Raw genomic sequence first — 17134 nt, 5'->3', positions numbered from 1 at the left:
TTATGAAAATTTTGTTAACACTTTTCCTGTTTTGGTTTTTTTCGTTTTTTTAGACAAGTTTTCGACATTTTATGATTTTACGAGTGTAATTCTAACAGCAAAAAGTGAACTTTAATCTACGAAGCGGTTTTGACGGATATTATTTTGAAATTTGCGTTTTACGAGTTTAACTTCAGTCTTTTTTGAGTGATTTTGACGAATAATATTTTAAATTTTTGTAATTTTATCACAACTTATTGTAATTTTAGCATTTTACGAGTGTTATTTTAACGACAAAAAGTGTTATTTTAGTCCAGAAAAGTGTAATTTCAGTCAAATGAGAGTGTTATTTTAGTCCAGAAAAGTGTAATTTCAGTCCAATGAGAGTGTTATTTTAGTCCAGCAAAGTGTTATTTTAGTCCAGGAAAGTGTAATTTTAGTCCACTGATAATGTAATTTTAGTCCACTGAGAGTGTAACATTAGTCCAATGAGAATATAACCAAGTCCATTGAGATAAATAAGTGTAATTCTAATGGATATAAGTGTATTTCTAGCAGAAAAACTGTAATTCTAGCAAAAAATAGTCTAATTTTAGCAGAAAAAAGTCTAATTTTAGCAGATAAAAATGTAATTTTAGCAGAAAAAAGTGTAATTCCAAGGATAAAAAGTGTAATTTTAGCAGGAAAAGTGTAATTCTAACAGAAAAAAGTGTAATTTTAACCGGAAAAAGTGTAATTTTAACCGAAAAAACTGTAATTCTAGCAAAAAAAAAGTCTAATTTTAGCAGAAAAAAGTGTAATTTTAGCAGATAAAAGTGTAATTTTAGCAGAAAAAAGTGTAATTCCAAGGATAAAAAGTGTAATTTTAACCGGAAAAACTGTAATTCTAGCAAAAAAAAGTCTAATTTTAGCAGAAAAAAGTCTAATTTTAGCTGATAAAAGTGTAATTTTAGCAGAAAAAAGTGTAATTCCAAGGATAAAAAGTGTAATTTTAGGAGGAAAAGTGTAATTCTAACAGAAAAAAGTGTAATTTTAACCGGAAAAAGTGTAATTTTAACACGAAAAAAAGTAATTCTAGCAGAAAAAGTGTAATTTTAAGAAAAAAAAGTGTAATTTTAATAGAAAAAAATGTAATTTTAATGATGAAAAGTGTAACTTTAATAAATGTAACTTCAATAGAGAAAAATGTAATTTTAATTGAGAAAACTGTAATTTTAATAAATGTAACTTTAATAGAGAAAAATGGCCCTTTAATAGTGAAAAGTGTAACTTTAATAACTCAAGAGGAAGGTAAAAAAAAAACCGCCTACACCCACCACCACGCTACACATTCAACAAACTCAAAAAAGAAAAAGATACCAGATCTGAAACATCAAACCACGAGACCAACCAAATATGACAAGAAAAAACCGAAAACTGAAGAAAAAAAAAACCACTCCCACTCTCCCAGTCACCCCTAAACCCTCTTCTCTGTCATTTTCCCAGAAGTTTGAATCAACGAAACTAACAGGGGTTTGATCTTCATTTCTATGTAAAAATGGCACTTTCACGATCCAATCTTATTCGAAACGTTTTTACAACGAAATATGAAACATGAAAGGGTCGTTCAAGACCAACCACCAACACCTCGTTCAACACTAACCCCAAATCTGAAAAAATAAAATAAAAAAAACATATATATTTCAAAAAAAAAAAAAAAACGAGATCTGAAAGAGAAAGGAAGGAAGAGAGGGCAGTGCGGTGGGTGTGATGGTCGGTGGTGGTGAATGAAAGGGTCATTCAAGACCAACCACCAACACCAACCACCATGGTCGTTCAACACCAACCACCAACTCCAAATCTGAAAAAAAAAATAAAAAAAAAAATATATATTTCAAAAAAAAAAAACGAGATCTGAAAGAGAAAGGGAGGAAGAGAGGGCAGGCGGGTAGCGGCAGGGCGGCGGCAGTGCGGTGGGTGTGATGGTCGGTGGTGGTGTAGGTGGTATTGTTGTCGGATTGTGGTGGGTCGTGGGATGCGTGTGGGATGGCGGGTTTGGGTGGTGGTCGTCGTGGGTCGTGTGGTTGATGGCGTTGTGGTGGGTCGTGGGGGTGGTGTTGGTTTCGGGCGAGGCTGGTCGTGGGGTTGCGGGTTTGGGTGGTGGTCGGTCGTGGGTCGTGTGGTTGGTAGGTGGTCGGGTGGGTTGGGGTGGTGAGTGAGGAAGGAGTGTTTTTTTTTTTGGGGTTTTTTTTTATTTTGTTGGATTTTAGATAGATGGGGAAAATGTTATTGTGTGAGAAGAGATATAAGTGGGTGGAAAAATAAATCTTATATAGTGAATTAGGTGTTTGATTAATGTGGATTAGTAAAGGTAGTGAGAGAGTGGGTTTAATTAGCTTTAATCCCCTTTTTTCTTGTGCAAATCTCAGCCTTTCATCTCCTTCATCCAAAAGCTTACAATGAGATTTATGGACTCACATGTAAGAGGAGGACTTACATGATCCTAATACTATATATATATATATATATATATATATATATAGTCAAGATCCGGTGAGAACGACTTATAACCATTAGATTAACTACAATCGAACGGCGGACAAAACAAGTGAAAAACATTATATCCTGATCTTTATACAATTTCCCTTCCTCTCTCTAACTTTTCATCTTTCTCTCTCTCTCTCTCTCTCTCTCTCTCTCTCTCTCTCTCTCTCTCTCTCTCTCTCTCTCTCTCTCTCTCCCTCTCTCTCTCTCCCTCTCTCACTCTCCCTTCTCTCAACTGTTAAAAACGCGCGAACGAGTTACCAGAAAAAGGACGCGAAAACTCGGTAGACGACGGCGGAATTCAACGAAATTGATACGCAAAATTAATTGAAAACGATGTGAGTTTGTTTATTGTTCCAACTTTTACTGCACAATTCATGTATCTAAGATTGATTAATTCTGATTTTATCAATGAGACTAATACACAAAATCTCTCGTAACTGATATGATTTTGTTGATTGTTCATCGTTTACTACATAATTCATGTATCTATCATCAATTGAAAGCGATTTGATTTTTTTTCTTTTGTTAGGGATATAATTGGGGTTGAAAATTGTACAGACGCAATTGTTCCTACTGATGATGTAAGGATATCGAAAGAGTGTCGCCTGATTTAGGTATGTATGTTCTTTAAATAGTCTTCTATCTTACAGGTCTTTTGAATCATTTTCTATTCTATCTGATGTTTTTTTTTCACGTTCTAATTCATTGTTGTGTTAATCGTCTTCCGATTTAGCTTTGTTAGTGCAATTGGTTCATCATCTTTGTGTTTTTTTCTTTGATAAGCGTATCTAGTAATAAAATCGATGCATATGGTGTATTTATATAGTGTATTTAAAAAATACAATTGATGCGTATTAGTTATCAGAAAAAAGTAGACCATGAATTAGCATTCTTGTTTCTCATGTTTGATTAGTGTATCTTTTAATATAATTGATGCGAGCCAGTTTTAAGACAAAATTAGACGATAAATAAGCAGATACATACTGGCCAACTATACATAACTAGTAGGACATTAAAGGGCATTCGGGGTAAACGTACATACTAGCCCAATTATACGTGCCTACTACCTACCAAAGCGTATCTAGAAGGGAATGGTGTCATGTTTACTCATTGGGTCTGTATTTTACCAAACATAGTACTATCTGTGTTAATCTTAGTGTATCGAGTGAGATAAGTGATTTGTATCAGCTTTAAAGAAAATTAGACGAAAAATAATCACTGTTGTTTTTCGTATTTGATTGGCGTATCTAGTAATATAATTGCTAAGTGTCAGTTTTTAGAAAAATTGGATGATGATTAGGCGCTGTATTTTTTCGTAATTGATTAGTGTTTCTAGTAAAATTAGACGAAAAAAATCACAGTTATTTTTCGTATTTGATTAGCGTATCTAGTAATATAATTGATGCGTATCAGTTTTCAAAAAAATTAGACGATGATTAGGAGCTGTTGTTTTTCGTATTTGATTAGCGTAACTACATAACGGACATGAAAATTAGTATATCCTGATTTGATTTGATTAGGCCAACATCCTGATAGTACCTTGGTTGGCATTTATTTTCATATGACAAATTGACAAGTCTATGAAAATTTTATTCCAAAATCAATAATGGATGATAAAATTTCAAATGACGCTATGTTATTTTCTTTATTAATTTTACACTATATTGTCAATCGGAAAAAAGTGATGACGTCCATTAAAAAGAAATAGTTTGAAATAGACCCTACTTTGAAAAATGTTCTCTATTATTCTTTTAGTAGGACAATCATTCATATTTTCTTCTTCACAAAGATTGTTGTTATATAAAAACTAATTGCAAAAATGAATCCTATTTTCCCGTTTTAGGGCTAAGATGAAAATTAAAATGATCAGAAGATTGCTTTATTGAGGCAGTTTGGTTAGGTTTGATTTTGGTTTCATTCGTTGGAGTTCGTTCGATTTTGTGTTGGTTTTATTTTATTGACATGTTAGCAGACACTAATTTCACTACTTAGGCTTTTAGTTGGACTATGTTAATTTCAATCCGGAGTTGCACTGTTAGTGTACAGATGTGATAATGCATTGTTGATGTTGGTCTTCAGTAGTCCTCTTTGAGATAGTTGAGATAGTCTTCTTTGAGACAGTTTAGTGTACGATTGTTTGATGATATGGCTGATCATCAGGTTGTAAATTCAATTAGTTAAAGTGCATGTCCTGTTAATGGTTACATATGCGGCAACATGGTTGATATTTAATGGTATAAAGATCTTAAACATGTTTTGCTAGCAGAAGGTTGGAGCTGCCAGTAGTTACACTACTACAGATACATGCTATAACAACGGGTAAAAACCGTTGTAAAAACAAAAAGCGGACGTTGTTAAAGCGGCCATTGTAAAAGGTATTTACAACGGTTAGGTTATTTACTTAAACCGTCGTCGAAAGTATTCACCACGGTTAAAAGTCGTTGTTGTTGCGTGTAAGCCGTTGTGGAAAGTGTTTCAAAAATTTGGTGGGAATAATATAACAACAATTGTCATATGTATAACCGTTGTTGTAACATTCCCTCCAAAATTGTGAAGACTTTTAACAACGGGTATATGCTACATACCCGTTGTTGAAATTTGTAGTAACAACGGTTCTTAGTTTAAAACCCGTTGTTGTAACTTTCCCTCCAAAATTGTGAAGACTTTTAACAACGGTTCTTCGTTTAAAACCCGTTGTTGAATATTATGCGCGGTATTTGTGAATGGTATTCACAACGGTATTTTTTAGTAACCGTTGTGAAAGGTCTTCACAACTGTTTTTTTAGTAACCGTTTTTATTACGAACTCCTAATGTTTTTAAAAATTAAATTTGTTTCATGCCATTCAAAAACCTGCATATATCAGCAGCACCATATACCAGCACCAACATAAATCACAACTGGGTTCATCAGAACTCAATAGATTCAATTCAACCACAATAAAGAACATCATATATATATATATATATATATATATATATATATATATATATATATATATATATATATATATATATATATTTACTTACAAGGAGTTAAATTTACATGAACTAATCATTCCCTAACTTCAACAAAAATTTTACTAATAAGCTGATCTAAACTCTGAGTATCATGCATTTCTATTTTCTAAGACGTATTTGCCCAACATGTCCCTTACCTCGTCTATATCTAAACTTGAGTACTGCTGAATCTCTTGTGACGGATTGATTACATACTGCGGAAAAAACAAAGATAAGACATTATTGTAACAACATCAAATACTGCATAGCAACATCATGGTATAGCAGCAAGCAAGACAACATCAGCTCTAATTTTAAAAAAGTAATAAACACATTATTAAATTACTAACCTTTTCTGGAATAAGGATATATCTCCGCCTAATAATCTCCAACATGAACTGACAAACGTAGTATCCACATTGTATGCTATCCGGCTGGCGAGGGGCCTATTATTACATAAAAACAAACAGACGAGAGAAGGTTCACATCAGAATCTTGAACTTTAGGTATTGTAATAGTATTAAACACATATTTTTGCACTTAATGTATTGTATTTGAGCACGTACCCCTGTTATCGTAATAAAGTCAGGGCCATCATCAGAATCTTTCGTGGGTTGATCCTGCTCGTTAGCTCTTCTCTTCTCAAAGGCCTTTTTTTTTAAAAAAAAAAGAGGCAGAAACTCATTTTTTTAGGGGCAAAAATGAGCTTTTTGCTATAAATAAAAATTGAAACTTAATGTTATTATAAATAAATCAGTATTATAAACTTACTTATTAATCAAGCGCTTAAAAGTCTCGCTTGGTTGATTATGTAAAGAGTCCAACCAAAAAACTTTCTTCTTTGTCGGCATGATGGCTGCTAGCACCCAATGAGTCCTACATCAAGAGACATCATCATTATTAACAAGTACATATATTAGTTATGAAAATGCAATTGTAGGGGAAAACGTAATATTAATTTGTTTATTACCCTTTTTCATTATAAGGGGCAAAAATCAGCTTCTTGGTTGTCGCCAATTGCTGAGCAATATAATCTACCCGATCTTCGAACGAGAATTCCGGAATAAATAAAGATAAAACATAGGGGCACATGAATCCGTATTGATCAGATGGAATCTTCTTCTTGGGGATCACTCTCAATTTCAATATCCTACATTATTACGGTATTAATTCCAGTATTTAAAACACTATCTAGTAGTCAGAATATTAGAATATGAAATTATTTATTAAGAAACTTACTTCATCCAAACAAATAGGTGTTGGACATCAATCTGGTCTAGGCCAGCCCAAATGGCTAGCATATCCCATGACATAAGTGCTTCGCGCTCAACCCCTAGAATATCCTTCTCGAGTGGAATAATTATCAATTGCTCGTTGGCTATGCGACGGCAAGCCTCCTCATGCAGTTTCCTCATCGTCACCGTTCTTACTTTTTGCATGTAATCCTTCCCAGAATATTGTGTGGAGTTTAAACTCCTAACTTCTTTCAGGTCGGGGAAATAATGATTCTTTGATTTTGTGCTACTACCACCAACCTACACAAGTAGATAATTAAAATAATAAAAAAAATTCAAAGGTAACATATCCTAGTTGGAGTAATAAAAATAAAAGCGTACTTAACTAAATACCTCATCAACCTGCTCTTTCAATGATGAGGTAGTAGTAGCAGGTATGACTGGGGACTTAGGCTTATCAGTCTTTTTTGTCCCCTACACAAAATTGCCATGCTTTTTAGAAATACAGACAAAATATAAATAAAGGGAGCGAGGTTTTTAAAAAAATGGAGAAGTTAATTAAATACCTCATCAAATTGTTGTCTGGACGAGGTAGTTGGCATGTCCGGGGACGTAGGCTTATCTGACTTAGCCGGCCTTTCTGTTCCCTACATACAAAAAATTTCCATGCTTTTTAGAAATACAGAAACAAAAAAAAATTAAAGGGAGGTTTTCATAAAAATGGAGAAGTTAATTAAATACCTCATCAAGTTGTTGTCTCGGCGAGGTAGTTGGCATGTCTGTGGACTTAAGCTTATCTGCCAAAGCCGACTTTTTTGTTCCCTACAAAAATCAAATACATATAAATTTAACATATAAAAACATTCAACAATTAAAAATCTAACATATATATAAAGGTATTTCTTCTAACCCCAACTGCTTTCGGCTGCTGAGGCGGAGACGGCCGAGCCAAGTAGATGTGAGTTTCAGGCTATTGGATGAAACTTCCAACCGCATCTCCCAGAATGGTAATGTCGTTACGAACTGGGACAGGCAGTTGAAAGTTTTCATGGCCTGGAAAGACTGTAGTTATCTCTACTTTTCTATGATTCGGCAAAAGTTTTTTGCCATGAACTACAGTTTCCGCTACTGATTTGGTGTGCATTTCTACGAGACCCCGGCCAACACGCACATATGGATTTACGAATTTAGGGTCAGCAAGAATAACTGGCCTCTTGTTTACGGCCTGAAGAATATACACATACATTATTATATCCCGAAATTTAATAGAATTCATATAAATTTAACTAATTAAACACTTCATGCATACCTTACTGAAAACAGGGAACCGACTTGAAGGGGATGTATCTTTGTTTTCCATCAGCCGTCTTCTCAAGTTGCATCTCCTTTTCAGACCCATTTTTTACCTAATAAAATTAACCAATGTCACGATGTCAGAAGTTATAGCATTAGAGCTGGCAGGGAACACACCCCCTGATCTTACCCCCCAAAAAAAGAAAAGAAAAATAAGGAAGTATTAGGTACCTGATCGGCTTTAGTTATTACAACTTCAGAAGCATTAGGTACCTGATCTTTCTGAATCTCGTTGACCGATACTTCCTTCTCATGTATTGCCAAGGTAGTAGCGGCCTCTTGACCAATCTGTTGTACCTTATTACCCCCTTTATAAATGACATCCTCCATCATCTTCACTTCTTCTTCGGAAAGCTTGCCTCCAGCATTCAACTTTAGTAGTACGGATGCCATTAACTGAAGCCGCGTGCCAAAAATGTAATGTGTCAGCAATTTTTATCCCAACAATAACATGTGAATTGAACTTAAATGAAAATAATAGAATAAATGGTACCATGTCAGCCTTCTCAGACTTAGTCTTCCTTTTCTTCTTTATCGGGGCAGTTGTCCCATAATATTTCGTTACTCCAACCTGTAACGGGACGCCCCTCAAACGACCTGGATGTTCGGGTCGGCCGATCGCTCTAGCAAGAACGTCATTACGACCCTTTGGGAGTGAATTTCCCTTCTTCTACCTCTTTCAATACGTTGTCCTATAATATATTAAATAAACTTCAAATTATATTTGTGACTAAAATAATAAAGTTAGTAATGAACTCGTCTTAATAAAATAATGCTTACTATGTTGGCCAACACTTCCTCATCATATTTGTCACGCGACCGGGATCCTTTAGGCGTGTGCCCTTCTTTATAAGTTACATGCCGATCCAAGTTGGTCACTCCCTTTGCCACCTACACATTAACATGGTAACATTTATACATGTAAATGTGTATCAATGCAAGTCCAAGTGTGATTAAAAAAATAAAGTCTCACAGGGGAATAATGCATGCTACTTACGAGGTTCTCTTCTATATTTCTGTAACCGCCTCGAGAACCATACCATTTTCCTTTCTTGCATGAAATATTAGCACGATTTCTTCTGCTAAAGGCCTTCAAATAATTATATAAAAGCGCAAGTAGATGAGATAATAAAAAGATTATATAAAGGACTCATTAATTAAAAAAATGATAGGTAAATCTTTAAAAGGCGAGGATATTTAACCTGAAACTTCTCAGTAGTTCTCATCTCTTTGAAAAGATCCCATTGTTCCTGACTGATGGTGGGACACTTGTTTGCCGGTGAGCTCTTACGCATCTCCCCCGTTGCCTTGTCCACATACAACCAATCCCTAGCAACGTCACACTTCCACTGCCTTAGGACATCCCCTGCCTTATGCATTAAATACTTATCATGGCATTCATCGGGTATAATAAAGGCTTCCTTTACACGAGCCAAGTATAACTCCGCCAATTTTGGATTCAAATTTCTAACATCATCTAAATGGATAGGCACAAACTGTCTTGTGCAACATCCAATCTAACTGGATAAATAACCCGCATTTGGACCAGTAGGGAAACCCTTCGAGCTCCATGTTATTTCCATCGGGTCTTTCGCGGCTATAGCTGCAAGGGCTTTCGGGCACTTCGCAGCACCCCTCTTACCAGGCTTATTATCCCCAAGCTTATTATTCTTTTGACTTCTTTTCCGTTTTTCACCCATGATAATCCTAAAACCCAAATATGAATGATATAGGAAATGAACAACTTAACAACGTACATGCAGAGTATTATCTAAAACCATAAACCCTAATAAGAATGAAAATTTAAAACAACGGATTGAGCTTCTAAAATCCTAAACCCTAATAAGAGGAGTGAAGTAGATGATGCGGGATGATAAAGATAACAAAGAAGACGAAAAACAAACATATGCATGAAAAAGAAAAAAGATGATCGTCTTAAAACCCTAATGACGAAACACAAAATTAAAGTGAACATACCTGATGATGATGATGATAAAGAGAACGAGCAGGATGATAAGGGAAGGCAACGGAATCTGGGCGACGGCCGGCAACGAGAATGTAGAAAACGAGGAAGAGAGAAGAATAAATTCAGGATACCAACGGTTTAACTGGTGTTGTGTGTGTTTGTGTGGTATGCTGTATGTGTTTGTAAATTAGTTTTTTATTAAGATAAGCTATTGACAACGGGTGCTCAAAGCAAAACCGTTGTTATATGTTAATAACAACGGGTCAATAAAAGTCAACCGTTGTCAAAACTTTATTACAACGGTTAAAATATACCCGTTGTAATATATTTTCACCAAATTTGCGCCAAAATGAAATATGTCAAAAAAATCAATGACAACGGGTAGGGGTACTACAACCGTTGTTGAAAGTAATAACAACGGGTAATGTAACTATAACCGTTGTTGATTGTAATAACAACGGGTAATGTAACTATAACCGTTGTGATTACTTTTCACTAATTTTGCGCCAAATTATTAACAACGGTTAAAATGTATTACAGATTCAACCGTTGTTATTAGTTTTTATATTAACAACGGTTTTTCAAGTATGACCCGTTGTTAAAACCAATAACAACGGTTAACAACACAGAACCGTTGTAATTAAGTTTAGTAAAATTCGCGGCATCAATTTTACAACGTGTTTTGATGATTTTCGTGAATAAGCGTTGTTAAAGGGCCGTTGTAGTTGCCTGTATTTGTAGTAGTGTTACGTATCTAATTACTAACGTAATTGTTATGTTTACGTGTTTCAGGCTTGGAGGAAGATTACTTACACATTACACAGATCATTATTGTAACTAGAGACGTTAAATAATATCAGTTTTTTTTAGCGGAACGACGCATTTTTGCGTATTTGACTATTTCAGTTACAAATTTCTAAAAGTGAGATTTTATCGTTAACTCCTTTTGCGGAAACATTTGTCATTCTTTGGTTTATAGTCTTTAAACATGAAGATTACTAGCACATATCTTTTTTGAAGTGAAAAACATATCTACACAGGTGAATGATGTATCTAGATAAGTCCAATAGTGTACCGTAATTATTTACGGGATCAACATTTTGTTCATTCGATTATGTTATTGATGCTTGATCGACTTTATTAATCTGAAATGTTAAGGAAATCATGATTGTCATTATAATTGCAATGCGAGGCATGCTTGATCTGTGCGTGATCTCCTCATTCACCACCTCAATCACTCGATTAATCTGGCAAGATCGTAGAATAACTACTCCACTAAGAAAACATTCCCAAATATGTGGTCTATGACCTACTTCCTATGTCCCAAAACTAGAAATGGGCTATGTACTCCATTTCAAAAGAAACGAAGGGGCCAATAATGGCTGCCATAAACAGTAGTATCAACGGTACTCAAAAGAGTCATTGTTGGATAGAAACACAAAAGAATAGCCGAGACAATCCTTCCTAGTTGCCAAAAGGTAAAAAAAAAAAACAATCTTAATTGTTGATTCGTGATACGCACGATTCTAGTTGCAAAAAACATTGCTGATACATACAATTCTTCTAATTGCCAAAGTTATACAAGGGTTCACAAAAAATGATTCTAATGGCTAATACACACGAATTATTCCGAGCCTAAATTTCTAATGGCTAATACACATGAATCATTCCAAATTGCCACAAATACATAACTTTTTTTTTTTTTTTTTTTTACAATTGTACTCAATAATGACCGTCTTAAACAGTATCAAAGGTTTCACAAACGTTGAAACGGGAGAGTGACATATTTTCGAACCATTGTCTATCTCGAATATGACTACCACACTTCTCAGCTTTGAGGTATGAGGTATGACCGCCATCGTAACAACTTGAATGACATTTACGCTAATTCTTGGCCCTTTCATTATGACTACCATACTTCTTCAAGATGCCTGCAAAACCCTTAAAATGATAAAAGTTGCGAAATAATTTTCTTCCTCTTATGTTCTTGCCATCGTAACAACTTGATTGCAACCTTTCTATATACAATCATGTCATGCATATTAACAATTTGTATATTAGTAACACCACTAATATTTACAATTAGTCATGGAAAGAAAAATAATATAAATAGTTTCGAACCTTGTAATAGCTCTTAGATTTCCATAGAGATGTGTCACAACCAGCTTCCAACCAGTCCAGTTGAGTATGTAAACGCCACAATCATACCTTTAACATTTAAAACAGGCTCACTACTTTGGTCGCGCAAAAAAAAAAAAACAGGATTATTGACGAAGAGGCAGCTGGGAGATATGTACCTACTGGCCATTTAAATGAAATGAATCTGAAACTCATTAGGATGTACCTAGTACCTATGTGAGCTCTTTAAGTAGGTCGGGAAAGTAAATTTGGGGTAAATGTACCTATTAGCCAATTAGACGTACCTACAACCTATAAAAACGTACCTAGTAGCTAAAAGAGCTCCTACACCCTAAGCCATAAAACCGAAATCCTAGAAAGGAGTGGTGTCATGTTGAGACATTGGTTTTACATAGTTTAATAAATGTCAATGAATGCATGTAAGACATACTGATAATAATGAGCTACAAATAAATGGATGCAGTTAGTGCGATAATCGATGCAATTTCTATGAACATTTAATAAAGGTCAATGAATGTTTTTTTTCTTTATTTCATTTTTTAAACAAATGTCAGAGACAAAAGGTTACATGAATACAGGTAGGCATGTAATTGGGATGAAGTAAGCACAACATAATTACTCCATTTAATCATATTCTATGAGAGCTAATGAGTTGACCTCAAACATAGTACTAATAAATGTACATACTTTTGGTAAACTGACACAAAATAAATTCATGCTTTTAGCTAGTAGTATATTTGCATAATACACATCTTAGCACAACACAGAAACTAGAAGCCACTAAAGTGTACCTAGTAGCTAATTAAGCGTAACTAGAACCCGTTATAATGTACCTAATGGCTAAAGAGCTCCTTAAGTGTATAAAATCAGTGGATCTCACACAATACGTAACTAATTCATGCTAGCTAATTCATGTTTTTAGCTAGTAGTATATTTGAATAATACACATCTTAGCACAACACAGAAACTAGAAACCACTAGAATTGTACCTAGGAGCTTATTAAACGTAACTAGAACTCGCAAAGAGGATAGTATATAATAAAGGTTACCAAGCAGCAAGCTCGGCTCCGTGTCGGCCTGAAGATTGTCAGTACGTAATGAGTTCAGAATGTAGTTCTTCTCCATCTCAAGGTCACACACACAAAGAAACCAATGCTTTTCTTTGATGATGGGGATAAACATCTGTACAACAAATTAAAAGACATGTAAGACAATGTCACCTTCGTGAACCAATGGTGTTAGCGCTTTGATTAAAAATGTTGAACATTGATGTTTTAATGTATGTCAAACATCGACCAAATGACGAGTATTACACCGAAAAAAATATTAGTGGACTTACAGCTTTCACGCACGTCCCATCCTTCGGCATATATGATGTTTTAATGTAGTTACGACCAAGGGTTTTGTCTCGCTTTGGATTAAGATGCTACATCGAACAGTAAAACACATTAAATCATACAAAAAAAAATTCTTTCTCATATTGTTATGTGGGATACAAATAATGAGGTTCAGCTCACGCGTGCGGTTGTTGGAATATACAACAGTTCTGGGGAAATAGTTGAATAGATCCCAAACATATCAACGACCTAGAATAAAAGAATGTACGTTGTTAGTTACTATGTAAAATGAAAATAGACAAGCTGACACTTAAGAAAAAAAACCATATCCATGACCCATTTCCGAGGTCTCAAGGACGCCATGCCCTCTTTTGTTTAGTCATTTGGGGTTAACGTATATACTAGCCAAATATACGAACCTATTACTTGTAAAAGCGTACCTAGAAGGGAATGGTGTCATGTTTAGTCATTTGGGTATGTATAGTACCAAACATAACACCAATTGAAAGCACATAATTTTAGTATGCTGGGAGAAAATAATTCATGCTCATAGTTACTTAGCTTCTACATTAATATAATTCACACCCTAGCACAGAATAAAAATAGGAGCCAAAATTCACACCCTAGGACAGAACAAATATAGGAACCGTAAAGAACGTACCTAGAAAGTAATTAAACGTAACTAAAATCCGTTAAAATGCAATTAATGGCCAAAGGGATCCATAAGTGTAAATCTGTTATATTTAGGCCATAGGATAAGAGCACCAAAGCATGTTAGTACAACCTGTGACAAACTAATCTATGTTATTTATCTACACAAATTTTACACAGGGATTATAACCAAAACAATGCCCATACCAGTTGAATGCAGCTCTAGGGTATAATCATACAACATCATCACCTTTTCTAAACCAATTAGGATAAACAAGCAAAACCGTACATAAAAAACACTCGAGCACAGGGAAAAAATGTAATATACTTTCACAAAGAATGTCAATGGATGTTTTTTTCCGTTGTTTCAATTTGTGAACAAATGGTTGAGACAAAGGGATACACATACTTTTACAACACAATTACTCCATTTAATTCTATTTTATGAGAGCTAATGAGCAGATCTCAAATATAGTACCAATAGGTTCACACACTTGTAGTCAACCGACACTAAACACGAAACTAGAAATGTACCTAGGAGTTTATTAAACGGAAGTCATAAACAATACAATTTTTAAGAGAATGACACAAAAAACTGGAAAAATAAACAATACAATTTTTAAGAGAATGACACAAAAACTGGAAAAATAACAAAACATAACGGAAAACAGTGAAAAATTAGTAATGTACAAAAAATTAAGGTTAAGATAGTACCCGATCGAACAAATAGGTCGACGATGAACTTTAACTGGAACGAAAAGTGAATACGTAAATAAATTAAAAGCATAAATTAAATAAAACGAAATTGAAAACTAAATTAAACATGAAAATGAGAAAATTACCTGAATAACAAAACCTCGAGGAAAACGCAAAATGCAAAAATTGATCCTGAAAAAGTGATTACAAGCATGAGTAATGAATTGAAGGAGAAATTTGAGGTCAAACTCATTAAATTTGACAAATTCGGCAAAACAATTGATACTAAAGCTCGGACAAACACCATTACTTACAAAAATGAGCGAGATTGTTCGATTACGGAAGCTGATATGAACCTGATATGAAGATATTGCGGTTGAATGAGCGTCGTTCGTCATCGTCGTCACTCGATTAACTGGAATTTTGACAGAAAAAATTGAATTGATGAAATCGAATTGGGGGAAAAATAAAGGTAGAGAGATAAAATTATGGAAAAAAAATGAGAAGAGAGAGAAAGAGTTATGAAGAAGTTATGTTATATACGTAACAAATAAATGAAATATGAGCAATGCTCTCAGCCGTTGATTGTTTTTAAATCCAATGGTTGTAGGTCGTTCTCACTGTTTGTACCGAGTGTTCGTTCTCACCGGATCCTAAATCTATATATATATATATGAATGGGATCATGTGAGGATACATTATCTTTTTGAGGATTGAGTATTTCGTTACAATATCAGAGGTCCATCAATACAATATCACAGGTTATTCGATAAAATATTATAAAAAAAAAACACCTGTTCAAAAAAAAATTTTTTTTTGGCAAAGGTCAGATTTTTCGTGATATTATATTGAAGAACCTGTGATATTATATTCACTAATCCTCAATCCTCAAATATTTAGGTGTTCTCACCAGATCTCGACTCTCTCTCTCTCTCTCTTTATATATATATATATATATATATATATATATATATATATATATATATATATATATATATATATATATATATAGGGTCGGGATCCGGTGAGAACCACTAATATAATGAGAACCGTGAGAACCTCTCACAGCCGTTTGATCTTAGAAAAATAAATGGCTAATATCATATCACGATTTAATTTTCGTCGTACCAAAAAGACGATTTAATTTTCGTCCACACCCTTAGTCATTTAACCAAATTGATTTCTCTCTCCAATATATCTCTCTCCCCCGTCAGCACACTGCTTCCTCAAATTGAAGACAAGCTTCAGTATTTTCTTCTTCCTTTATCAATGGAGATCAAGACGCAAATTTAACGCATCTTTCACCAACGCTGCAAATTCAATGAGGTTTCTTTAATTTCTCCATTAATTCGACTTTATTACTTGAAATTTGTTAGAAATTCGACTTTATTACTTGGAATTTGTTAATCCGTCAACTACTCACAGTTGACAAATTGTTGATTCGAGTTACGTATAATTGGCATACATAATTGAAATTGTTGACTTATGTTTGTGAAATTAGGGTTTATGTTCATAAAATTGGTAAATTTACAACATAAAATTAGTAAATTAGGGTTGGGGGAAATTGAGAAATTACCTCAATCTGTTGAAATCGTGAAATTGGTAACTCAAATTTCGTGAATTAGGTAGTCTAGATCTATTTGCAGTGTTGATTAAGAGAACTTAGTACTCCATTTCCCTTTGTCCTATTATATCTGTTTTCATGTTATATAAGGCATTGTGTTACGAAATGCATAGATGGTCGCACACAAGACTAATTGTGTATCTAACGATCTTACACAAGACTAATTGACTTGCTATTTATCGAAATATTCACTTGCTATTTAATGTAAAATTTGATGGAATTGTCGAGTTGATATCAAGCAATTAGGTAGCAGAATTTTGGGAGTCTTTGGTCGACTCGAAATTAAATAACAAATCCGCCTCAAATCTATGTTTTTTAGGTGTATAGCGTTTGGTGTTATTGTTATATTTTTTTTTTTCCATCTTCAAGTGTTTCTCTGTGAGTGTGATTGACAAATTGTGAAAGATGTTTGTGAATGTTGAATTGTTCTAACGTAGACACTGAGGATATTAGCTAATTTTTCAGCTAGGAGGATTCAGTGCTTTATGAAGTTTAAGCGAATTGCTACGGAAGTTTGTTAGTTATAGCGTGTGTGTACTAAATTTTACTCCCTCTGTCCTATTAAATAGTTTACATCTACTTTATTTTGTGAGGGTAAAATAAAATAAGTGTAAACTATTGATTGGGACG

General features: G+C 34.2%; 1 protein-coding gene across 1 annotated transcript; it reads right to left on the bottom strand.

Moving 5' to 3' along the window:
* Window positions 1-11586: 11586 nt before the first annotated feature.
* LOC141630234 (uncharacterized) lies at window positions 11587-15391 on the bottom strand. Its single transcript, XM_074443086.1, has 9 exons — window positions 15195-15391; window positions 15027-15072; window positions 14899-14932; window positions 14195-14267; window positions 13714-13782; window positions 13536-13622; window positions 13246-13378; window positions 12179-12265; window positions 11587-11988 (listed from the first exon to the last, which is right to left on the bottom strand). The coding sequence occupies exons 5-8, from the start codon at window positions 13771-13773 to the stop codon at window positions 12213-12215; spliced, it is 333 nt and encodes a 110-aa protein (XP_074299187.1). The 5' UTR covers window positions 13774-13782; window positions 14195-14267; window positions 14899-14932; window positions 15027-15072; window positions 15195-15391; the 3' UTR covers window positions 11587-11988; window positions 12179-12212.
* Between the last annotated feature and the right edge of the window lie 1743 nt (window positions 15392-17134).

Source organism: Silene latifolia, chromosome 2 (genome assembly GCF_048544455.1).
Source record: "Silene latifolia isolate original U9 population chromosome 2, ASM4854445v1, whole genome shotgun sequence".
Taxonomy (NCBI): domain Eukaryota; kingdom Viridiplantae; phylum Streptophyta; class Magnoliopsida; order Caryophyllales; family Caryophyllaceae; genus Silene; species Silene latifolia.
This window is presented reverse-complemented; position numbering and strand designations above follow the sequence as displayed.

Coding starts and splice junctions, on each gene's coding strand:
- LOC141630234 (XM_074443086.1), bottom strand. CDS start 13,773: ATGTTTGGGATCTATTCAACTATTTCCCCAGAACTGTTGTATATTCCA. Junction 13,623..13,713: donor ATATTCCAACAACCGCACGC/GTGAGCTGAACC, acceptor TGTTCGATGTAG/CATCTTAATCCAAAGCGAGA. Junction 13,379..13,535: donor ATGGGACGTGCGTGAAAGCT/GTAAGTCCACTA, acceptor TTTGTTGTACAG/ATGTTTATCCCCATCATCAA.